At 40.8% G+C, this 25688-nt stretch overlaps 1 protein-coding gene across 1 annotated transcript in view; it reads right to left on the bottom strand.

Moving 5' to 3' along the window:
• Positions 1 to 25688, bottom strand: part of pear1 (platelet endothelial aggregation receptor 1) — a 54177-nt gene that overhangs the window by 20333 nt on the left and 8156 nt on the right. The window contains exons 2-5 of the mRNA XM_083761804.1: positions 7789 to 7899; positions 7174 to 7275; positions 6957 to 7057; positions 5840 to 5932 (exon numbers count right to left, since the gene is read on the bottom strand). Coding sequence (XP_083617930.1) covers positions 5840 to 5932; positions 6957 to 7057; positions 7174 to 7275; positions 7789 to 7895 — 403 coding nt within the window. The 5' untranslated portion in view covers positions 7896 to 7899. The remainder of the gene's footprint in view (positions 1 to 5839; positions 5933 to 6956; positions 7058 to 7173; positions 7276 to 7788; positions 7900 to 25688) is intronic.

Below are 25688 nucleotides of genomic sequence, written 5' to 3'. Positions count from 1 at the left end.
GAAACTGGTTGGAAGAAACCTGAATGTTTTTTTTTAACTTATGTAAACATTGAGAAAATATATTTGAGAAAATAATTACATGTTAGGCAGTTATTTACATTACATTTGCCTTTTCCCCCCACACAGAGTCCAGAATATACTGTATGTAGCATATTTTTCTTGGAAAGAGTGCACCACAGCTTGCCCACCTATTTTTCATGGTTCCACCCACCTATCCCCTCTCTGCCACATGCACTGCCACATGCACGCCTTGTCACAGCTTTGAAAAGTACAAGGACTTCCTTGAATGTTACATGGAGGGATAAAGTACAGCCAAATTTGGCTTGGAGCAGAAGCAGTCCCACAGAATGCAATGTTTATTGCTCCAACTCAGAGCAGGACTGTTCCCTCTTTTGTTTAAACGAATCACAGGTTGACTTGTTCTGTGTGGGCATGCAATAGGGGTTCTGGTAGACTGTGTGTCACACACACTCACACTGAGTTATAAGAAACTCTGGAGAGCTGGAGTGACGATAATATTTACACTGGCATTCTCTAGGATGGCAACGGACGGTGGTCAACTGAACAAGCCTATAGGGTCATCAACACACGAGTAAGGGGCTGTCAGAGCCAGGCATCATGGATCGGTGAACGCGTGAATACTGAATAGTACTAGATTGGACAAGTGATTTCTTTGAGAAACTGTACTAAGCCCAGCTAGCAGGGTGGAACCTTTCTGGTGAAAAGAGATTTCCCAGACCTGTTCTCAGAAACAGGCCATCTGTATGTTATTTGCATGTCAGCACCAAAGTACATTGTTTTCTCTGATACAATGTTTTATCGAGTTGTTGCATGTAAAGTGCACATTGTTTTTACACCATAGTACTGGCTCGGTTGAAACACTGGCATCCAAGTACTCCGACAACCGGTGTTGCTCTAGTTGCCATAATGAGTAATTGTGCATGCTCGGTTTGCAGTTAGTGCAATATACTGTTTATGTACGCAGTGATATATTTACCATTAGGATATGGAGATGCATGTAAACATCTCATCCCTAATGTGGCCTTCACAGGGATATGAACTATTATTCCGAATATTTCATGCATGTAAAATCACTGATTGATGTGCACATTAGTACTGGCAGCTCTTCGCTATGCTTTATGTGGAATGCACAATGATATGGTGGGAAAATTCCTCTCTTTCCCCAGTGAATTTTCCAAGTGGTGGTGTAGCTCTCGCCTGTGTACAAGGCAAGCTCCGCATAATCTCCCGGGGATCTAACGCGGATTGGTTGAAACACTGGCCTGTGTTTTTGTCATGATCTAGCTCCCCTATCAAAAATCGATTCAAAATGGGGCATATGGCCAAAGATCGAGCTAACACTTTACCCTCACTTAATTGCCTGGCACCCTAACATGCACATTCCTTATCTTATTTAGATAATCACCATTACCACCGCCATCATCTTTTTTTGGTCCTTCACGTCATTTCTAAAACATCTGTTGTGGGTTTCCTACTTTATCTCTGCATGCAACTCTCATCTCGGCTATCCCTCTATGCTTTTGTGTACAGTGCCAACACTATACACTCTTCTTTGCACTACCTTCTGTATTTCTTTTGTGTCACACAGTGCTAAGAGCATTCACCATGAAAACCTCAGGCCCTCTTCTTTCCCTCAGCCAGATAGCTCAACACACAGGCATCCAGGAAGTGTCAGCTCACATTCTGCCAGTAAGGCTCTATTATGGCTCTACACACTGGGGCCAAGGCTTAAGTTCTGTCCAGAGAGAGAGGGAGAGTGAGAGTAGGGAGAGGGGGGAGGAAAAGGAGAGGAGAGACACCACAGAGGGGTTTAATTTGGGGGTAAGAGGAGAGAGAGATTGAGAGAGTATGGGAAAGGGAGCAACAGGGAGAGAGAAAGAGATAGAGGGTTAGGGGAAAGTAGAGGGAAGAAATAATAATAGAGGAGAGAGGGGTTGAAATTAGAGTGCAGGGGAGAAGAAGAGCACAGCAAAGAAGTAAGAGAGAGAGAGGGGAAAAGAAGGGAGAAGGGGGATGACGAGAGAAAGTGTAGGGTAGATGGGACAAGCAGAGAGAATAGGGTAACATTTTCCATTTCCCCTTCCTGTCATCTGATTCAACTGCTGCCTGTACAAACTAAACCCCTCTCTCTCTCTCTCTCTCTCTCTCTCTGAGAGGAAAGGGGGAGGGAGGCGCACTGTACTATTGACCCTGAGTACCATGCAACAGGCTGATGTTACTTTACAACGTTAGATAAAAGTAGTGGAAAACTTCATTTTGATGAAGCAACACGATTCCCAAAAGATCTCATTTGACTTTGACGGTGCACATTGTTTGGTTTATTGTATTTAAATACATTTTATAGTAAAAATATTTTTTCCTGCTGACTTTTGTTTTTACAAACACTTAACCAAAGCAGTAAAATGATGGCATGTACAGTAGTATGAAGTCTAATGCAGTGGTTTCCAAAATGTTCAGGTCAAGACCCAAAAGAGAGATTAGATGTTTGCCCGAGACCCAAATTAGTGAAAATAGCAGATCTACAAGCACACATTTACAAATGTACTGTAGGAAAAGAAAGGTCGTGACCCATAAAAAATGGTCCGTGACCCACAAATGGGTAGTCTAATGCACGTCTTGTGTTGAATGGCACCGCAATTGGTTTTGTTGTGTGCTAGTTGTTCTTATACTCAGTATTGCATTGAAGGTTATTTGTGGAAAGATTGCTTGTGTGGCAATAAAATAAAATAAACTTGCATCTAAATTATATGTTATTATGGTTTCACTACAGGAAGACTTAACCGACCTTAATGAAGCTAATAGTCAATGTTTTGCTTTTCTCATAGTTTCGTTTCAAAATGATTGCTACAGGGACGGTCTGTCAGGGGGAGCTGGGGGTACACCAGGGACCCGGACTTCCAGCTGTCAGATGATCACGAACGCATATAGTCACAGTCCTTTTCTTGGTCGCACTTTTCAAGGTCTGCCTCTTGGCACGAGCAGCAAGCAGTGGGCCCATTCAAAGCATTAACTCAAGTCATTATCTATGTCCTGTAAGTAGACCATAGACTGTAAAAAAATATGGACAAGGCGTTCGCCGGGTCTGATATGGACGTAAGATCAAGCCTGTCAGTAAATCGCCATCTTTCTAGATCCGTTTGGGCCCAGCTGGCCATTGGCTGGCCCAGGCAACGAGGCGGGACCCCCCCCCCCCCCCCCCCCTTCTTCTTCGTTGTTTTTTATTTTGACTCGAGCGGGGGGGTGGTCCCGATCATAGACTGCAACGGTAGCCACGCCCCTCAGAACATACTCGACTTTATGGTAATCTTTTTAATAAACGGGACCATAATTTTCCAAAAAGAATATTATGACATGAGAAATGAGACTTTAAACTAGTGACTGGAAGCAGAAAGTATTCATGACCATGTTTATTAAGGTAATACAGTCTAGGTGAAGTTGGGCCCAAATACATGGACCTCTATGGAGCTATGGGTTTTTTTGGGCCCAATGACAGCACCACAACAGGCCATTATATGAACTTTCAGGAAGTCAGGATTTCCTACTGGCTTCAGACACTATTGGCTTCACTGCCCCCCTGAAGTAGACTTAGACTTAATCAAGTAGTAAATAATAACCAACATGGATTAAACACAGGCTTTTAGCCAAAGTTCCTATATTTAGGATGAAAACCATGCATCTGTGACTTAAACAATGTACACAATTTGGAAGTATGTTAAACATGGAATCTTTGCGACATAAGGTGAGTAGTTCATTGTATAAGTCTCAAAGCTGGCTCACACTGGTGAAATCATTAACAACAGCTGCCCAGAAAAAAGGTAGACTACAGTACAGAGTACAGTACTGTTATGTTACTGTCACTGCCTGCAAGAATGTGATATTAAATTAAGTTCACTTAGCCTGCTTATATCATTCCCTTAGATGGTGCTTGTAAATGGAACTGTTTGGCCGCCGTGCCAATTCTTATAAACATTTTAGTTAATTAGTTGAAGTGGGTCCACTGTGCACTGCGGTGCTGAATGGTTTGAATCCCCCCCCCCCCCCCGGCCCGGTATTGACTTGTTCCACCACTGGATTGTTAGTAATAAATGTCAATACATTCGGATAAATAATTGGCAGATACAGTTTACAAAACTACACACAGCTGTATCTCTTTAGAGATACTGACTTGATTTTCATCCAACATGGAAGAAAGGATGTTGGAACAGAATTTGAAATTGAGATATCAGTATGATTATTATTGTGAATAATCATGAGACGAAAAATGGCAACTGACAGTGAGGGAGGATGGGGGTGTAGGACACGTTGTCCTCCTGGCATATTAAACTTGTTTCTGGAAGGAGGCTGACACACATGTTGTTCTGTAGCCCCTCTCGGAACCCTCCATAAAGCTTTTCTGAAATTTGGATGTCACTTTGTATGGGAATTTTGGAACGCGGACATAAATATGCTCACTAACATCGTATCTGCGCCGTTTGACGGCCTGTTTTCCTTTGAGGGCTTCTGAATCTGTGAACTATAAGTACCTATACATACCGCTGCGAATATCTCCTGTGGCGCGGAAGCCGTTAAGTATTTTTAATCTTTGTTTGACCGATTTGGTCGCTTTGATTCTTCTTGTTTATTTACCGTTTATTGTACCGCCTCCCGGTGTGCGGTTGGCTTGTGCCGGCTACGTCCCTGCCTCTGATCTGCTCTGTCATAGCTATAGCGCCACTAGCTAGCCAGATAGGCGGTACAATGAGGTGTCAATAAACAAGGAAGGAAGAGAAGAATCAAAGCGACCAAATCGGTCACACTTAACGGCTTCCGCGCCACAGGAGATATTCGCAGCGGTATGTATAGGTACTTAAACTTCACAGATTCAGAAGCCCTCAGAGGAAAAAAAGCCGTCAAATAGCGCAGACAGGCCGTATTCACGGTACCATTGGGTTCTGCTTGGAGGGCTAGTTGTTCTGCTGTGCGTTCCCTAATGGTCCCTTTCTGTTTCCATTGGACTGGCGTCCTGTGTGTTGGAGCCGTGTGTGACAATCAGCCATTTGACTAGTGGCCATTTAGTTGTGTACGCATGTGTGTGTGTGTGTGTGTGCATGTGTGTTCAACCCTGGTTCAACCCTGAGGCGAACCAGTGGATGTGGACAGAAGGCTGAGTGTTTCCGCATTGTGTGTGTGTGTGTGTGTGTGTGTGTGTGTGTGTGTGTGTGTGTGTGTGTGTGTGTGTGTGTGTGTGTGTGTGTGTGTGTGTGTGTGTGTGTGTGTGTGTGTGTGTGTGTGTGTGAGAGAGTTCATAGTTATGAGGCTGATTCTACAAAATAATGCCTTATCAGTAGTTTTTACACTTTCAATGTTTTTCATAGATGATGAGAGAGAGAGAGAAAGAGAGAGCGAGAGAGAGAAAGAGAGAGCGGGAGAGAGCAATAAAGACGATAGTTTGTGTCTTGAACTCTGCTGTGTCGTTGTCTCACTGAGCCTGCATTGGTCTCTTTAACCTACGTCACTTAAATTGTGACATTGGTGTACAGTGAATTTACATTATGAGTTTCATACTGACACATGTGGTACACTGACACCAGCATGACCTCACAGTGCAGAAGAATAGATTTACAATGAAAGTGAAAAGAGTACAAGTACAAAGGACAAATGAAAAGAGTACACATACTGTCATAGATTCAGCACCAATGAAAATGTCTGCAGGAGTGCTCAAAAGCATAATGTAATATATAATTACTTATCAATATAAGCCTTATCATTAGCCTTGTTGTTTTTGGCAAGCGACAACGTCGTACAACAATAAACTATAAGAACTATAAAGTGTACACACCACTGGAGCAGTCGTCTCCTCGCCAGCCTCCTTCACACTGGCAGCGATCAGGAGCGACACATCGTCCGTGGACACACTCCTTGGTGCAGCGAGCTGATGGCGAAAAACACATTTTTACACCCTGGTCAAGATGACTCAATAAGTGGTACATACTCAAAAGGCCAGTCATAGTACTCAACAAGAGGGTCATCAGAAAGTAACGCAGAGATTAGGAGAAATACCCAAAGACACAAACCGGTAGTAAGGTTTGGATTATTTATCAATAAACACATAAATATATGGGGGCATAACCTTATTCCGGAATAATCATTCTATATTCAATTATTTCACAGGTGTCATTTAAACTGTTTGCCAAAAATAGCCGATCTACAAGCTTATAGTTGTAACTAAGCTCGCTTTCCTGAAACTGTTATATTCCATTATACTCGCTTCCCGACAACTATTCGACACATCACAACAGAGTGATGCCAGATGAACAGCTGGACTCAACCATGTGATTCAAGTCATGGCTCTGATGTTAGCTGGGGTTTCATGCCAGTAAGGCGCTTCCTTTCATGGTGGGCTTCCAACCAGTTTCAACCTCAACAGTCCTGCACTCGCCAACAAATTAATAAAGAGAGCTCAACTACTGATGACGCTAATTCAGAAATGGTTGGAGTCACTTTCTTTTATTTATAGCTCTAATCCTGTTTTGTAATTCACATTATTTTCTTACAGACTTTTACTTAAAAAACTATAAAAGTACATCTCTATTCACTATTAATCACTAAATAATATTGTTATTAAAATGTCCACTTGCCCAGGGTACAGGGTACTGGAGGCATGACTTTAGGAAACTTCTTCAGTTCTGTGCAGAACTAATTATATTACTATGGGTGTATACTTTTATCATAGATTGGTTATCAAAACTAAATAGACAATGGCATGGCTGTAGCCTTGTACTGTACATGTAGCTACACAGGGCATAGTCAGTAAGCCTGCCTAAGCTAACCCTGTTAGTACCATGCTATCCATAGAGTTACGCAGGGGATGAAACCCATGATCCTAGAACCATTAGGCGTGATTTTCGTATGGTTAGTTGTTCGACACCTGGTTGCAACAATAAATAACTACTTACGGACACATCTGTCCCTGCTCTCATAGTAGCCTGGGCAGCACTGATACCTCCTGCGATAGTCCATCTTCACTGCCTGTCTGTAGGCTGTCTTGTAGGTGATTCTAAAAACAATCAAATGCAACATTTGCTGTGCTCTTTTGATCCACTTACGGCAGGAACAAGTAGAGTGTCAATAAAACATAAAGCTACGTTATACACACATATACAATTTGAATACCTGTGGCGGGTGCATCTGTATGATGTGCGGGGATCCGAGCAAGGCTCCTCTGTCACATGGTCATATGGATGTGAGTATGACTCTTTCACTGAGGTGGTGTAGCTGGCAAGGAGAAAAAGTTGCATGCGGTCAACGGAAAATTGTTGAATCATCGTTTTCCACTATTTGACTGGAAATGTTGATGTCTTTCAACGTTTTGATATCAATCTGCAAATGATGGTGCCTTGGAAAAACTCTATTCAATTGCACTTTGAACTGCTTCTTTATTAGAACTATTGATTATATTTTCATTATATTGTAATATGTAATATATATAATATATAATATGATTAGCCTATATTCATGAAGTATATCAGTCCACCTGTTTATCTAAGGGGTATGTAATGTAAATTAACTACCCGCTCACTCATTCTCATCAGAGAGGTGCTAATAGTATAGTAAAGATTGCTACTTACTCACTTAATGTGAAACTCTCCCAGGCAGAAGCTCTAAGCAGTACACAATTTCACTGCTTATAATGTAATGCCCTAACCAAGCTCTAAACTGTGGAATTGTAGCAGCAAGTATAACGTAAAATTCAGTGTTTGTTAGTACAATTTATTGAATAGCACTGACCTCTCCCATAGGCTGCACACGTTAGGGTCTCTGGGGTTCAGGGACCAGGATTGTCCAATCAGGAAGCTAAGAACCAGCAGGACGGCAAAGCTCCACAAATAAAGCATGGTGCTGAGGACACAGAAAAACAATAAATAGTATAAATAGTCAAACTAGCATGCACAAATCTTCTTTGGCACGAGAGGCAAGGGTCAAACTGTTCTCATGATGAACACTAGAACAAGAATATTCCTAGAGCACATTAGTTGTACAGACAGACAGACAGACAGACAGACAGACAGACAGACCAAAAAGTAGGTTCTTAGATTTTAGGCTTATACTGTATACCGTTTCTTCAGATTCTTACAATGTTTAATATACATTATTCTTCTGTGAGTAACTTATTATGTTGCTTACAGTAAGATATTAAAACTGTTTAGAGACAAACTTCTACGTTGTGAAAACCAAATATTGTTTTAGTGCCAGATTTTACCCACACAGTCTTGATATTGGCCCAAATACCGGTTTAATAGTTTAGTATACATGTACAGTACTGTGCTGTCGTATAGTGCAGCAAAGAAACATTGCACAACTGCCAAAAACATGCATTAACTCTGACCACATGCTTCTACCCTCAAACTCCACTAGAATTGTTGACATTTTCTGCGCAGCACATCATATTTGCTGGACGTACAGTATCTTTGATTGAGGATGTGTAACATTTCATAATCTAATGAATAGAAAGATTTATTGTTAACTTCTCTCTCTGCTGGTTGTAATGGTATTCTTAGCTCCTATAAATTGTGGCAAGTATTTATCCCCTGTAAAAGAGTTCATTAAATGCTAAGCAGAGACGAGGCAATGGGCCAAACCTTAAGTGTTAACCCTGTCTGCATCTGCACATTGTCTTAATATGGTACATGGCAGACTGGCAAACAATAGGGAAGATAGACACGAGCAGAGTGGGGGGGAGAGAGAGAGAGAGAGAGAGAGAGAGAGAGATATAGCTGCTGGAGAGAGAGAGAGTTGTGTCTGTGTGTGTGTGCGTGCATGCGTGCGCAAGAGAGAGAAGTAGAGAAAGGGGAAAGAGAGGGATCAGAATGAATAAATGTGACTCCCAACTTCATCCTAGCCACCATCAATCAGAAAAGGAGTGAAGCCTCCACACTCCTCCATCTTACCCTTCCACACTCCAACACCATCTGGATGTTATCAGCGTGTCAGGCCCAAGAGAGCGCCTCGTGATGGGGACCCTTTTTAGGCTCTCAGGGAGCAACAGGGAGACAATTCCCCAAAGTCCTCAAACTTTGTGTAAATGGCCACAAGTTCAGCAGCCCATTGGTATGAGTGGTTTTGTAAAGGCCATCGGTCCTATCGTGGGAATAGGGCAGTTTATAGAGAAGGGCACATCATGTCAACACAGGATTGGTCAGGCCTGTCCCCTCTGTTTTCCCAACATGTCCCCTCTGACAGAGTTTCTGTACAGCTTCTCAAGTCATCCACAAAAGGCCCTGCGAGAATTCAGTTATGTTAGGGCACTGCCATTGAATATCAGAAATTATTGTGGGTTAAATAAGGAGGGAACATGTCAGTCTTTGAGATATTTATCACACAATTTTTGTATTTTTCCAGTTTTTTATGTGTCTATGAGGATGGTGACAGTACTAAATACTTTGTATTTCTTCCTGGAGGCTGAACCCTTGACAGTCAAACGGGCCAATGAAATAAACAGTAATATAGTGACATCAGACATCAGACCCTCCCCTAACCCCTCCCCCTTCATCATACAACTACAGCTGTGGGTGCAGCTTCAGTTCAGGTGGATCACCACCCATCACCACCCACCAGGCAAACCAGGCATACTTAATTAACTGGTGGGCGTGTCCACATAAAAGCATGATTTTAATAAATACAAACAATAAAGTTATTCCTCCTTATATTATAATAATACCTGATGATTATGTTTTAGGGTTGTTCTTATGACTATATTATTTAAGGAAAATAATTTCACCCACCATTTAACAACTGTAAACTTCAAGTTGAAATTAACATAGAATTGCACTACAGAGAAATATAGTATCAAGTGAATAATATGAAATATCCCCCTGCACTCAATATCCTTAGGCACACTGCATAGAAACACCAATAGGGGGTATGTGCATGCATAAAGTGAATCCAGTGGCAAAGTGAGTGGCAAAGTTAATTGAATGTGTTTAAAGTTGTTTAATGCGATCAGACAGGACTTTTCTGTTTGGATGTTGTCAAGGCCAGTAAGTAATTTTTTGCCACTCAGTAGGCATTCCCGCATAACTTCCGGGTATGATGATGATGATGATGATATCACGCACATACCCTCTATAAACAAGTGAGTGCAACTGCCACTGGCTACACTTCAGTTTCACCTCAATTTGACTAGTGCTGCCCAGAGTCTTGGCACCATGAGAACTGTGACATAAATCTCTGTCCGCTCACTGATCTGCTGCTTTTTGAAATACACTCCCTCTCACTACTCTCCTATTCAATGTCAGGGGCTAATTCACTTGTTGGCACGAATGCTAACGCCTAAGAAAGCCTTTACCACAAAAACAGAATTTTATAAGAACAGGCGTATGTTTTTTATTAAGACGAGCAATCGACTTTACCAGCAACTTCATTGGACTTGGGGGTAAATATTTTTCATTACCTATTCTTTCTTTTTTTTCCTTCTTTCTTTTTTCGTTTTAATTGTGCTTCATTAGAGAAAGCCATGAAACCGCATGGGAATGCTTAAGTGCTGAGAAACAGAGCGGGAAGGCCTGCTTAACGAGTGCAGACATGAGGAGAGTTGTTTTGATGTCAAGCTCAGCTGCAGTTCACATCACATTGTTTAGACTACCTTCAGCTCGGACGGTGAGTAGGTAGACGTCTGGCGCTCCAGGAGGTACTATCATCACCTACTCTATTATCAATAATTGTTCACTTTGTACTTTCATTGACTTTGAGCTCACTGGTAAGTTCATTATGTATAAAGAAGGTTTTCATTTAGTACAACCATAGCATCAATGTGTTCATGAAACACATTGATGCATACAAATGCAGGTGCTCTAAAAAGTGCGTGCGTGCGTGCGTGCCTGCGTGCGTGCACTCAATTGATTTCTGTCCTTGCCTCTGATTCAGATCCACAGCACAGCCTCATTAAAATCAGCCTTAGGTTATCATTATGTTTTCCCATGATAGTTACATTTATCACATTCATTTTCCAGACTGACTTCCTGGTCTTTCGGTCTCAGACAACCTTTGGCTATGTTGGCTGAAAGTATCACGAAGTATCAAACGATCAATAATCTTGAGCTATCTTTTTTAAGGCTCTCGTTAGATATTCGTTTGGATACAGTATTAGCTTTTAACAGCTAACCTCTCTTATCCACTGGTAACACGAGGTGATACAGTACACCAGCTATAATGTTACTAGCCTAGGTTCGCTTCAACACTCTTTGGGTTTATTTAAAATGAGAAAAGCAGATGCTCTCATCCAGCTCAGTGGAACTTTCATGTGGGGTTATAAAACAATAGAGCATAGGAGTACACATGGACTGAAACACACACAATCTCTCTCACTCTTTTCCTCATTCCTCAACCTCTCTCTTTCATTTTCTCTAACTATTTCATGGACTGATCATTTGTCCTCATGTTTTTGAACATGTTCCATACACAAATGAGTCCCATAAGTTGACACGAGTACAGAGGGCCTATTTATAGTATCTGAGGGCTTCTCTCCTCCTAAAGCCCACGCGTACAGCGATTGTACCACTACCAACTGAACAAAAATGTAACCCTCTTTCCATGACCGCACACTTGCACAGGGCTCTTCAATGAAAACATATCCCAAAAGAAAGCAGATGCATTTGGTCTTGTATTAATCTCACTAGACACTCTTACCCATGTTATTACCATATTCAATTTCAATCACGGCTCCTGCTGAACACATAAGTGCTGACAACTGACAGATTATTTTGATTTGATTCCATGATCGAGAGCTGGCTGTTCCTGAATCCTGACACATGAGCATTTATTTCCTATTTAGACTAGACAGTCACTGCTGTGACTGTACAGTATGCTGTGATCGCATCTCCATCTTTGACATGAATAACCAAAACATAAAGCAACAGAAGGATGCTTCATGAACCATCGATTTAAAGAAAATAGCAGACCTACAAGCTCGTAGCACGCCACTCGGTGGCGCGCTATGAGCTTGTAGATCTGCTAGCTAAAGCATAACATAATGCTAACCCCAAAAGGGGTTCCCGCCCAAAAGGGTTAACCTTATTATACAATACGTCTCTTATACAAGGGAGACCTGGCCAAAATGCCATCAAACTTAAAGAAACAATTTAAAATCTACTTGGATGTACAGTATGATACATGCCAATGATGACACTGAAAGAACTTGAAATTTAATTCTACTCTACTCCCTTCATGAGGACTCGACTGAAACATTCCCTGATGATGAGCCTCAGCGCTGTGTTGTACAGTATACTGTCAATATGGACACGCCTCCAGACAACTGTAGATTTTCCTACTCATCTTGGCATTCCATTGTCTTCCTGATTAGGGAAAGTGAATAAGAGACTCCTTGAGTACAATCAGAGAGGAGTGTTTCTTTTCTTGCTGGTGAAATTATACACACATGGCAGTGATCTAACTGTTCTTCCCCTGCATCCACTAATTCTAACCTCCTCCCATTTCAAATGCACACTATTTTCTCACTCTTTTATTTGCTTTGTCTCTTTCACTCTAGCGCTCTATTTCTCCCTCTCCCCTACTCTTTAGTAGAAAATATTAGTCACCCTTTGGAAGAGAAAGTCACAGAGGAAAGGAAAATAAAATAGAAGGAATAACACTATTGCCTGTGCACAGCGAGAGAGTGTGTGTGTGTGTGTGTGTGTGTGTGTGTGTGTGTGTGTGTGTGTGTGTGTGTGTGTGTGTGTGTGTGTGTGTGTGTGTGTGTGTGTGTGTGTGTGTGTGTGTGTGTGTGTGTGTGTGTGTGTGTGTGTGTGTGTGTGTGTGTGTGTGTGTGTGTGTGTGTGTGTGTGTGTGTGTGTGTGTGTGTGTGTGAGTGTGTGTGTGTGTGTGTGTGTGTGTGTATGCGCGTGCGCGTGTGCGTGCGTGCCTCGGAGAAGAAAAATATTGAAAAAGAGTGAGTCTGTGTGTCTGAGAAATATAGGGACAAAAATAGAGAGGAGACATAAGATGAGCATATGAGACCGGTTTCCCATAAAATAGATCTTCAGCATATATATATATATATATATATATAAACAAAAAAATTAAAACGCATATTTGCATTTGGTGTAACGCGGTCTTGATTTATAACTGGAGGGATGAGTTTTGGCCATAACACATTGCTGAATCATCTATCACAGTGGTTTTCAACCAGTGGTCCTTGAGGGGGTTCCAGGTGGTCCCCAGCTACATGATTGAGAGTTGGTAACCAAATGGACCCTTATAGAACTATAAAGACTCTTGAGAATGCTCTCAAGGGTTAAATTATTGTTAAGCATCTGCATTACTTAATTTACAAGAAGTCTACACAATCAGAGAATGTAGAAAATGTGTTGTTTGATCAACATTTGCCTGTTATCTCTCCCATGGTACCAACGTCAATACAGAATGGAATTGTGGGCTAAATATTATCCAATGACAACAAAATATTCAAAGTGTTGGGTCTGAGAGGCTAAATGCCACCAAATAGTGGTCCGTGGCTCAAATGCCCAATAAATAATGGGCCTTGATATGAAATGAGTTGAAAACCACTGGTCTATCATATACAAAAAGCAATCAACCCTCATGGCAACACCCAGTCACCTGCATGTTTTAATGTTATGGCAACTTGATGTAAGGGTAAAATACAGTAACTTAATGTCTATGTATTATTGTATAGGTACTTGAGTTTCAAACAAGGTAGAGTAATTAGTTTGGCAACGTAGACTGGCATTCCAAATAATAACAGACAGTAAGTGAAGCTCCAGATGATAAATGTTATGTGATGAAGACAATGATGCTGGTGCAACATCTAGGCCACTGTCACCCTTTAGAATTAATTTAAATGATCAACCATTAATGGTATCAAAGGACTGTATTGTATTGCCTCTATAGGAAAATCATGATACTCATTAGACCTAGGCTTGTGTCATCAATTTACAATTCAACCTTTCGAATAACAAACCTATAAAACTTATTTGAGACTGAACCTGACAGAAACTGACAGCAGGAACGAATTAGAGCACTCTGTGTGACACACACAGCCACGGGCCCCACTCCTCCTGAGCCATGTGCCCTCCCCTCCCCACCCCCACCCCCGTCCCTCTCTCCACCCCACCCCCAAATCTATTAAAACAGAGTTACTGTAAACTGAATATAAAACCCATAATCCTTTGCATCTGGGTTCTTGTCTTGGCGCACAGGGTAGGTTCGGATACGACCGCAGCTAGGCTGGCACCCACTCTCAGAGGCACTGCCATCATGCACCACATGTTGGGTGGGTGGATTGGAGGGGTAGTAGGACCCTTAACAACACAATGTAGAAAAAGGGATTGGGGGGAGAGGGGGGGAACTATTCTGTGCCACACCCAACATGTCATCTTATGACGCTTGAAGACACACAATAAACTCCAAAACACAGAATAATGTGGCCCATTGCTCTGGTTTATCCAGCGAAACAAAACCTCCTAAATCCCAACACATTTCATTGCGTTTACAGCAAGGCATCATATATATATATATATAGGGTAAGAAGGTGCAACTGATCCGCACGGCTCAACCCCCCACTGGAAACGTTTCAGGGTGGAAAACACTTGACGGCTCATATGAGCTGCTGACGGTTCTCGTGGGAGTTGTGTGACAAAAGGATGATCTAGGAGGCGAGAGGAGGGGGAAGTTTCAGGGAGAGTACTTGGAGGTCTGTGTTTCGCTGAGTGAGCTCAGCATCTTTGGGTCGACCTATCGCCAAGATTAATGTACGCAAACAGCAGATCTTGAACTTTTGACCTTTGAACAGTGGTGGAAAAAGTACTACATTTTTTGTATCAATACTGCAATATAGAAATACTCTGTTAGAAGTAAAAGTTCAGAACTGTACTTGAGTAAACGTACAAAAGTATTGGTATTAAAATGTAGTAGTATCATTATGCAGAATGTGTCATTTCAACTTGTCAAATGTAAGTCCTCAAATAAATGTAGTGGAGTAAAAGTAAAACTTTTGGATCCGAGATGTAGTGGAAATGCTCAAAATATCTCAAAATTGTACTTATGTACAGTACTTGAGTTACTTAGTACTTAGTTACTTTACACCACTGCCTTTGAACTTTGGGAAATAGCAAACACAATTGCACTATAGCTGACTGTTTCCTTTGTCTGTTTTTGTAGACTCGATATTATCATGAGTTGAGCTCAGGCCTACTCCATAATTCCACTCTAGAATTATGTCAGCAAATCTGTCCTCTATAGCTCAGAGTAAAAACAAACAAATCAAATAATCTAGAAATGCATTTTTGAAAAACTTTCATTACCGTAAGCAAGTAAATACTTGTTTTGTTGTTACTTTTAGGTAAATGTATTAATTCATTAATTAAGTAGCTGTGTGATAAGCGGGATAAAGGATAATTCCCTGCGCGCCGGTCATAATAATAATAATTAATCATCCTGTGAGGTGTTAATTCCAGCAATTATTCCTTGCTTAATTAATTTGTTATATCAATACACGCACGCACGCGCTCGCACGCGCTTGCACGCACACACACACATGCGCACACACACACTCATAAATACACACATACACATACACATACATACACTCATAAATACACATACACATACATACAGTACACACACGTCCTGGCTGAAAACATAATATCCACCCTACCTGGTGGAGATGATCAGACAGTTATGACAGTAATGGAAAGAAGTGAATATAAAAACCAGTTCACATTTAACAAGCATACTCTACTTGTGGCTGTGGACACTCTGCTCTATGCAGAAAAAACAGGATACATGTACCCCCTTCCATGCTCCCCCCACTAAACAGTTGTCCAAGTTTAGGTTCCAGCAGGAACCAACAATTGCTAGCTCTACAAATTTGCTGGCCACCAGGTCCGAGGTCACTTCTCCCTCGAATATCAAAGGGAAGAAGGGAAAGAGAGAAAAAAGTTGAGGGAGTCAGGGAGGTTGCAAAGCATGATGGTCACACCTATTCCTGTAACGCTAGTGAGCAGCTACAGTAGCAGTTATCCACTTTGACTAAACCCTACTGTATATTCTTCTTTGACCAGAGTCCTCCAGGGGTCTATACTAGGCTTGCACCTTTTTTCACCTCAAACCAAATATGTTTGCCAAATGTTCTCCCCAGAATAGGGCAGCTAGGGCATATGTTGTGAAAGAGCTGGGGAAGCTAATTGCGCTCTAAACTCAAGGCCTACTGGGGCGGGAAACAGTACGTGTTGATGATGGTTTGAGGACTGAAATGTCCACTCTCTGTGTCACTTTATTCCACCATGTTTTGCACTTTTGTAAGTAAAGCATTACCTTTTTTTTTAGTATTTCTGCAGCTAAAGAGCCTTGTTTTTGTTTTTTTAAATCAGTGTGCAAGACTTTTTGTAGTTTAGGGTCCCTGTTGTTACATAAGCTACAGTACAACCAATGGTTGTGGGTTTGTGTTGGAGTCTGTCTTAATGACTGTGGTCATGGGATATTGAGGGTACTGGTGTGTTGAGAGCTCATGTTCCCCAACTGATAGAGAACAGAGACAGTGAATAACAGAGGCTAGGATGATAACGTCACCATGGCGACACTGTTGTTTTGAACCAAATGAAAACATCAGCATGATTACAGAGTACAGAACTTAAGTCACCTGTGGAATATGTGCTCTCTCTCTCTCTCTCTCTCTCTCTCTCTAAGTTCTGAATACATTTCAGGCAGCATTTTCCCCCACAGAACAGATTGGATGTTATTTTGTAATGCTACCCTTGCAAACACATGTAATGCATTTGTACTTTTGACCAAAGTCTCTTCATGACAAGAATACCCGTCATTTATTGACCAATACAATGTGCTCAATGCTGACATGCAACATTGCTGCCTGCTAAAGAAAAACACATTGTGGTACAATTTAGTAAATCTAGTATGAAATTCTGTGAATTAAACATTTCCACTGTCCTTTAGTTTACTGTATAATATATGGTGGCTTAGTTCCATAACTTTTGGACCCTTGAAAGTTTTAAACCATATTTGTCTAATTTCTAAAATACAGGAGTGGCAATGAAAATAACAAAGAAAAAAAATACACAGGGCTACTCTTCGCAGATGTGGTTTTTGTCTGACAACAGCAGCACACTTTTCTTTTCTTTTGGTTGTTGTGTTGGGCTTCTGGCCAATGTGAGGCCTCTTCTCTCGGCCTCTTCGCTCCCTGTTGCAATTCCCCCAACTGAGTGGAGACGTGTGCGCTCTCGTGCACAAGCCCACAGTGCAAACTGCCTCTCGGTCCTCCACAGTCCAGACCATAACCACAGGCAGAATGACTGTGGCTTTATTGGTCAAAGAAAGTACAGGGATCCGCACAAACAAAATCAAACACTCGAAACCAAACACGCGATGACAAACACACAAACTTGCACATTGACAGAAGAGCACATAATTATACATACGTGCACACCTTAATTGAAAATCACTATTGGTCATTTAAATAAGCTGTGTGTTTTAAACCACTTAAGAGTGCAAAATGGTGGAAAACCCAAAATGGAGGCCCAGGCTGAGGTTTCAGAAGGACATGACCATACAGTGCTGTAATTATATGTACCGTAATGCTCTGTGGATCATAATGTGTGCAAAGACACATGGGACGCTTGTAAAAAAAACAAAATAATACAGCTTCTCCCGAAACCATGACCAAAAAACATAGCGTTGCATCGTAAACGCACATAGCGAGAACAGAGGCAACAAAGAGAAATGGTGTACACTACAATATAGTGAGACCAATGCTTAGAGAGACCAGTTTAGGAATCACTGCGTGTAATTGCTATGGACCTGAATATTATTAAAGGGACACTTCACCCTTTTTGCTAAAAAATATATGTTAATGACATTTAGGAGCTTTAGAACACTTTCCTGTGGGTCTTTATGTGTGTAATATGTGGTTTTAGATATTTTAGATTGTATCATTGAGCCCAGTGTCTCTGATGTCATGGACACTGGGATCACTTACTTCCTGGACTACATGTTGTCTCAGTAAGATAGACCTCCCCTATCCACAAGGAGGAGCAGTGCACCAAAGTATTTTGGGAATTGTAGTCCAGGAAGGAAGTGAGACCAGTGTCCATGACATCAGAGACACTGGGCTCACTGCTACAATCTAAAATATCTAAAACAACATATTACACACATAAAGACCCTCAGGACAGTGTTCTAAAGCTTCTAAATGTCATTAACATATATTTTTTTGCAAAAAGGGTGAAGTGTCCCTTTAACAGAGGGACAAGAGAGCCAAGAAAGCTTAGAGAAGAGAGCCAGGAAGGACACTGATATAGTGTCCCGCCCCCTCGAGATACCCGGAAAAGAATTCCCTGTTAATTTTCCTCATAGATTTTACAAAATGTATTTATTTAAAGACATTTACGCCGCGGACAAAGCCAACTCGAGTTGTGACAAATCATGACAATAAACACAATGTTTTGGGCTGATTAAATAATTAGAAAGAAGGGGAAAAAAAGGCAGGATACAACACTTTTTGTTTAGTTTTTCTTCTTACAAATTATTTGATCAGCCCAAAACATAGTGTTTATTGTCATGATTTGTCACAACTCGAGTGGGCTTTGTCCGCAGCGTAAACGTCTTTAAATAAATACTTTTTGAAAATTCTATGAAATGAACGGGGAATTTTTTTCCGGGTCTCTCGTCGTGGTGAAAGGGGGCGGGACTGCGACACTCTATAGCTGACTGTATGTATGAATGAATTCATGAATTTTCCATACACCAACTCTAAATCATTTGACAAGCTTAACTTTAATATGACACAAGAGATGTCATTTCATAAGATGACTTAATTGTCTATTTCTTATAGTATGTATTGCAGTTACTCAACTCACTGTGTGCAAGGTCCTGTTGATCTGTATGAGTAGTAGTAGTAGTAGCAGTAGTAGTAGTAGTAGGCGGCGGCTATTGTTAACCAATGTCACCAAGACTAATGTGTTGGGCATCTGAAGTTATTCTGATATGAACAATAACAGTTTGAGCATGTCATGCCACAAGAATTCTCACATTTCCGCATCATGTTACAAGTATGCTGACACATCTCTGTAATGTCCTGGTTTGATTGATTTGTTGAAATGTTCATTGTTGTAATGTTGCTGGATTAATCATTAGAGGCATGTTTATACACTGTCCCATCTCTTCCTGCCATACTCATTGGTGTCAAATTCACTCTCTACTGATATGGTGCTGTTGACATCGAGGAAGTCTCTAATCATCACTGTTAGGCTGAAACCTTGTATGTCCAAAACCGTTACTTTTCAGGAAATGGAAAAAGAACATGACTTTGTTCAATGGATTCACTGAGTGCAGTTATTATTTAGTCACTAACTTTTGGGTATATAGCTGAGCTTGCAGAATGGGTTATTTTCTATACTTTTGTACAATAAAATATTGCATCATTCATTTAGGATAGAAAACAAAAAACATACAACATATGGAGATACAAGGTTTCTGCTTGACAGCGATGTTATACTGTAATTTGACAGTTATGTGACTCATGCTTCAGCTGTTGATATTACAATTGTAATGGGGTACTCATAATGATGGTATGCTGTACAGTATTTGGCCTGAAACTGTATTAATTACATTATTTCAATTTTCCTCATTAAAAGTCTAGTTAATGATCAGGATCCTGTCTTTTCATAAGACATATTAGAAAGTATTCATTAAGACCACACAAAATAACGGGAACAATAAACACTACTAAGAAAGGGTTTTGTTGGGCAGATAATAGTTTAGAAATATAATGATGGAATATTTGCCATTGATGTTCACATATGTGTCCTTTTTCTGCCTTTTTGTTAAAATATTTAATTGAGTCTAATAAACACACAAAGCTCTGTATAGGAGCTTTGTGTGTTGTCAAAGCAAAAAGCATCAACAACAATGACAACACACAATAGAACTTATTATAACATGTATATAGACGCCATGGGGAACACATACAATCTTCAGCAACTTGTGAGCCTAACAACAAGACAAAAGTATGGCCATTTTACTATTTTCAACGTACAACTTTTAGGTGAGAAACTTGTATAAGCCCTACATGGATTTCCTTTAACCTGCACTTATTTCTGTCTTTTAATAATTGTCACCTTTTGTACTGTTTTCCTTGTGCGAATAAATAAAACAAAATGCATAAAACAAAAGTCTGGCCACCTTTTCTTAACCTTTCTTAACTAACCTTTTACCATTTTTAAAACGTATAATTATATCATCTAAACATTGACATTTGTCTTGATCACACAGCCTCCTTTTGTACATTTTCCCACCATCACATATCCATCAGCATTACTTATACATGGGCATGTAATTTTACTTTCTCCGATTTGCTTATACAAATCTTTTCTGCCGTGCACTTGGGGTCAAAACATTGTGGGAAGAGCCACTCTAAATAAAGATTCATAAAGTGCTTCAGATGCTTTGTCTGATCTTCTGGTGATAAAGCCAGAATTCGCCAAGCACTTATTCATCCATGTTTATTAGTATTCAGAGGTCTCCCAACATACACAAGTGCTGGGGTCAAGAGTCTTTGGACGCTTGAGTTTAAGAAAACTGCAACAACCTCGACTGAACTCATAAACAATCATCAACTGTTGCAAGATAGTGTTAAAAATGTATTTTGAGTTAGAAATAAATTGTAATCATTTAAGTGTTCATACCATTACCTGCAAGTCCATTCCCATTGGCTGAAAGAATAATTCTGCCACAAGTTTTCTCAGGGGAATGGACAAAACACTTACATTTTCATTGTTGGCCACAGAGTACAAACACTGCAGCAATTCACTTCGCTTTTTAGTTCAGCCATGAAGTGGTGAGTGCAAAACTTGTAATGAGTCTGTATGTTGGTCTGTCTGTCTTTCTAGTACTGTAACTGTGTACCGTCATATTTTCTGCAAACAACAAACACAACTATACAAACTTCTAGTCCTAGATCACTGTTTCCTAAAAAGTGGGTTGAGAGTCAGGACCCATTTGTGGGTTAATTGCGGATTTTTTTTAATGGGTCACTAGTAATAGTTTTAGTTTTGTTTTCTTCCTCTTTTGGAGAAGAGAAAACAAACAAAAACAAACAAAATCCATAAATTAGAAATGTTGAAAAGTAGAGAAGTATAGTTCAAATATACAATCTACAGGTTGAGCTAAAAAGTTTGGGAACCATTGTTCAAGATCGCCTTGTATCATTTAGATATAACCTCTGAGACCACCACCCTCTTGATTAACACATCCAATTTATTGTGCTGATTAGATTATATTAGCCCAACAATAGAAAACAGGTTGATACATATAGAAATAAGTGCAATTAAAAAAGCAAAATCAACAAATGAAAAAGTATATTAGTAGATTTCTCTTAAAAAAATAACCATTTGAGCAAGCCAGACTATTCAAGCTGTGGATATTAACAACTCTGAGACTTGACAGAATGACTATAAGCTCTCATGTAGGCTATGCTGTGAATTCTGAATCTTATGTGCATGGTGCACATCTGGATTTACTGCAAGTATGGTGGCAGATGCAAAAACACTCTAAATCTATTTCACAGGCTTGCTCAATTTCACAGTCCATCACTCACTAGCCAATCAATCACTGGCCATTGTGTTTAAGTAACAGTACGCCAATCACAGGTTTAACTTTCTTGCTGGGCAAACAGACTACATACACAAAAGGGAAATGCTGACTCAAAATCACCAGTCATCACTAAACTTTCAATCACACATCCATATAAACACAGATGTGCATACAGAGACCTGGCTTTGCAAGCATGCTGTGCACTTCTAGACATACTGTACACCGTCACCTACAAATGAAAATACATGCCAGGGACCCCCATAAGAGAAGATTTTTACGGCTCTAGCAGTGATTCTCAACCCGTCAAGGACCCCCACTTGACATGCATTAGTCTATACGGACCCCCATTTGATGGCATTTCTATCTCTGGGACCCCCAATTATATTGTAAAATCAAAGTTAATTTAACCCTGAGAGTGTACAAATCGAACAAAATGGACCCGTAGTATACTCTCTGAGTTACAGACCCATAAGGGTCCATTTGGTTCCAAACTATCATTTAGCTGGGGACCCCCTGGAACTCCCTCAAGGACCCCTGGGGTCCTCTGACCCCACTTTGGGAACCACTGACCTACAGTATACACACACACACACACACACACACACACACACACACACACACACACACACACACACACACACACACACACACACACACACACACACACACACACACACACACACACACACACACACACACACACAGCTCTTTCCATCCTATCATAATTGTCTTGGCTGAGGCCTGTGTGCAGTTTGCTTACATCTGTGGTCTTGACCCTAGCAATAGTGGAGCTGCAGCCCAAAACCTATTGGAAAGGTGTGAAGTCAAATCCCATCTGCCTTGGAAAATCTACAGCGCCAAGATATAAATCAATATCCATCTTGTTCAAGTGCTACCCGTATGCTTACTGTAAAAAAAAGAGCAGTCTTTGGCCTTTTATAATTAGTAATTTCAGACATTAGTTTAGATGAATAGATATAAGCCCATATCCCTGGTAATTTATCCCAAACTGTCGAACTACCGAAATACTAAGAATGTAACAATATTGTCTTTATCATGATGTACAATAACAAAAATGTCTCAATATTATTGTGGGCCTGTGACAATATTATCATGGGCTTGTGAAGGCATCTACCATAGGGTTTTTTTTAATACTTTATTGAGTCAATCACATGTACAATTCCTTGTAATATTTATACCATAGGTATTTAGGCTGAAAATGGTATTGTTTAGTTTGAATAGCAGCAGGATCTTTTAGAAATTCTCTCACTGACCACTTGGATATTTAGCTAAACATCTAAAACAACTGCGTGCAAAGTCCGGCCCGCGTTATTGGATTGGCATAGCCTTGCCATATAGCTTAGCAGCTAACTTTAGTTCTGCCAGCTCAGAGTGCATCTCATTAATCACATGACAATAGCATCCCTATTCTGATCCTGTCATAAGTGAAAATGTGGAACATAATTTTGTTTCTTTTTGTATAACATCCTGATAAATATTGTATCTTGGACTTTATTATTGTGTTATTGTGTGTATTATTGTGACAAATTCAGAGCTCCGCAGCTTAATTGTTCGGCAACTCCCATTACAACGTGTAGAGTTTGTTGTTGTTTGGATGTAAAACAAAGGCAAACATGGGCAAATGCTCCTTCTACAGCACTGCCACCCAAGTGTGGAATGCCCTGACTCCCTCCCTCAAAAAATGCAAATCCCTGGCGTCCTTTAAAACAGGCCTGAAAATCCACCTTTCAGCATGCCAAAGGGAGAGGAAATGATTACCCCCTCCCCTAGTTTAGTGACTACCTCCACCTCCTTATAACCCCTTCTTTGTTCCACAACCTGTATATTTTGGGTATTTATACCTTTTATGATGATTAGATTTTTGTTGTTATTTTTCATGTCATGATTATGAATTGTATACCCAGGACCTGAATGGAAACAAGACCGCAAGGACTTTTTTTGGTGATCCCGTTGGACGGGTGTTTGACTGTACCCTGTACTGATTACATTTCTGCCAATAAAGTATTCAATCAATCAAGCAGATGTGCCACCGGAAGAGGATGGCTGAATGAGTGAACTGGCCGTCATCCGGTTTCTACACATAGACACGGGCGGTGCCCCCAGAGGAAAATTCAGATTGTCGTATCATCATATTGTGACTTTTTGGTATTGTTACATCCCTACGAAATACACACTTCACTTATTTTTCTCCTATAGTGACTGCATGACTGTAATATTGTGAATGCAGTGTGTGTACCAATCCCGTTCAGTGTCTTGATAAGGCTGGACAATTAACTGCAAAAATATCAAAACTGACTTATAGCCAAATAATTGACAACGATTTGTTTCCTTATGTTTGTTCTTTAATATGACTCAAGTCACGGTTCTACGGGGTGAGTGCAGTTTACGGAAAAAGGAGTGCGACTGTGCAGCATCTGGGTTCAATTAAGACCACACTCCTAATGCGACTGGATGGCAGCTTGTTTTTTTGCAGCTGCTAAGACTGAGCGATAGCTGGAACTTCCAGCTATCCTGGAACCCATTTGGATTGATGTTGGTATCTATGTTCTTTTCTCTCTCGGTTGTTGTTGTTGCTGCTGCTGCAATTTTTACCTACATATGGCCCTAGATAGCATTTACTGTTTGGGGGAAAATAATGGTATGACACCTGGGTATTTATTTGACAAAAACACCTACGTGTGGCTGCCTGCAGGCATTATTAGAGCCCAACTTTGGACATTGCCAGATGTTGGAAAGTCCTAGACTACCGCTTACTACCAATTACTGATTTCTTGCAATGACAGAATATAGTGCTTTATTTGGCATATAACTTAAAGTATAGAGTAAATGCTCTAAAAGTGGTTAAAAAAACATCGGCTGCCTAATACCAATATATCAGCCAAACCAATATATATCGGTCTGGCTCTCAGACTCATTATGCAAAACACCTTAAGAGACTCGCACACCAGGAGACAGAATGTAGGCCTACAACTAGATCACAGGTGAACAATATATTTTTCCATCCATCTTCGTAGTCGGGTCGTGGGGGCAACAGCTCCACCAGAGAGCTCTAGACTTCCCTCTCCAGAGCAACATTAGTGACTTCCTCCTGGGGGATCCCGAGACGTTCCAAGGCCAGTGAGTCTATGTAATCCCTCCATCTGCACCTTGGTCTGCCCTGGGGTCTCCTCCCAGTGGGACATGCATCGAGGACCTCCCTAGGGAGACGCTCGAGAGGCATCCTAACCAGATGCCCGAACCACCTAAGCTGGCTCCTTTCCAGGAGAAGCCTAATTTATAGTTTGAATAACAAGCCTAATCATGAGGCTTATATTGATGCCACATTATGCTTTTGAGCACTCCTGCAGACATTTTCATTGGTGCTGAATCTATGACAGTATGTGTAATCTTTTATTCATTGTAAATCTATTCTTCTGCACTGTGAGGTCATGCTGGTGTCAGTGTACCACATGTGTCAGTATGCAGTGCTCTCAAACTCGTAATGTAAATTCACCGTACACCAATGTCACAATTAAAAGACACTCAGCGTAGACCAATGCAGACTCAGTAAGACAACAACACAGCAGAGTTCAAGACACAGGTAGAACAGCACAAACTATCCTCTTTATTGCTCTCTCTCTCTCACACTCTCTCTCGATTTCCAGGAAGTCCAGTCTGGGCCAGTAAATTCCTTTGAGTTAAAGCTCATTGATTTACTGGCCTACCTCTGGCACATGGAGTGCTGCCTTTCTGGAGGACGAGTTGGAAACCTGCATCTTATTAATGGCATCATTTTAGAGAAGTTTTTTCCCCCTTCTACACAACCTAAAATGCACTCTTTCTCCCTCGCACACACAAATGGTCGCTGTCCCATTCTCTCTCTCTCTCTCTCTCTCTCACACACACACACACACACACACACAAACACGTGTCTACCCCCTCCAGTCCCTCCAGATGGGCTTCGTCCCTGCACAAGCATCTGGAACTTAAAAGTCCTATTTTCTTCCCTTAAAAACTTGAGCCACGTGTGCTACCCTGAAGGTGAACCCATGGAAATGTTCCTATGGTGTCTC

This window comes from Protomyctophum parallelum (assembly GCF_964188405.1).
Source record: "Protomyctophum parallelum genome assembly, chromosome: 3".
NCBI classification, from domain to species: domain Eukaryota; kingdom Metazoa; phylum Chordata; class Actinopteri; order Myctophiformes; family Myctophidae; genus Protomyctophum; species Protomyctophum parallelum.
This window is presented reverse-complemented; position numbering and strand designations above follow the sequence as displayed.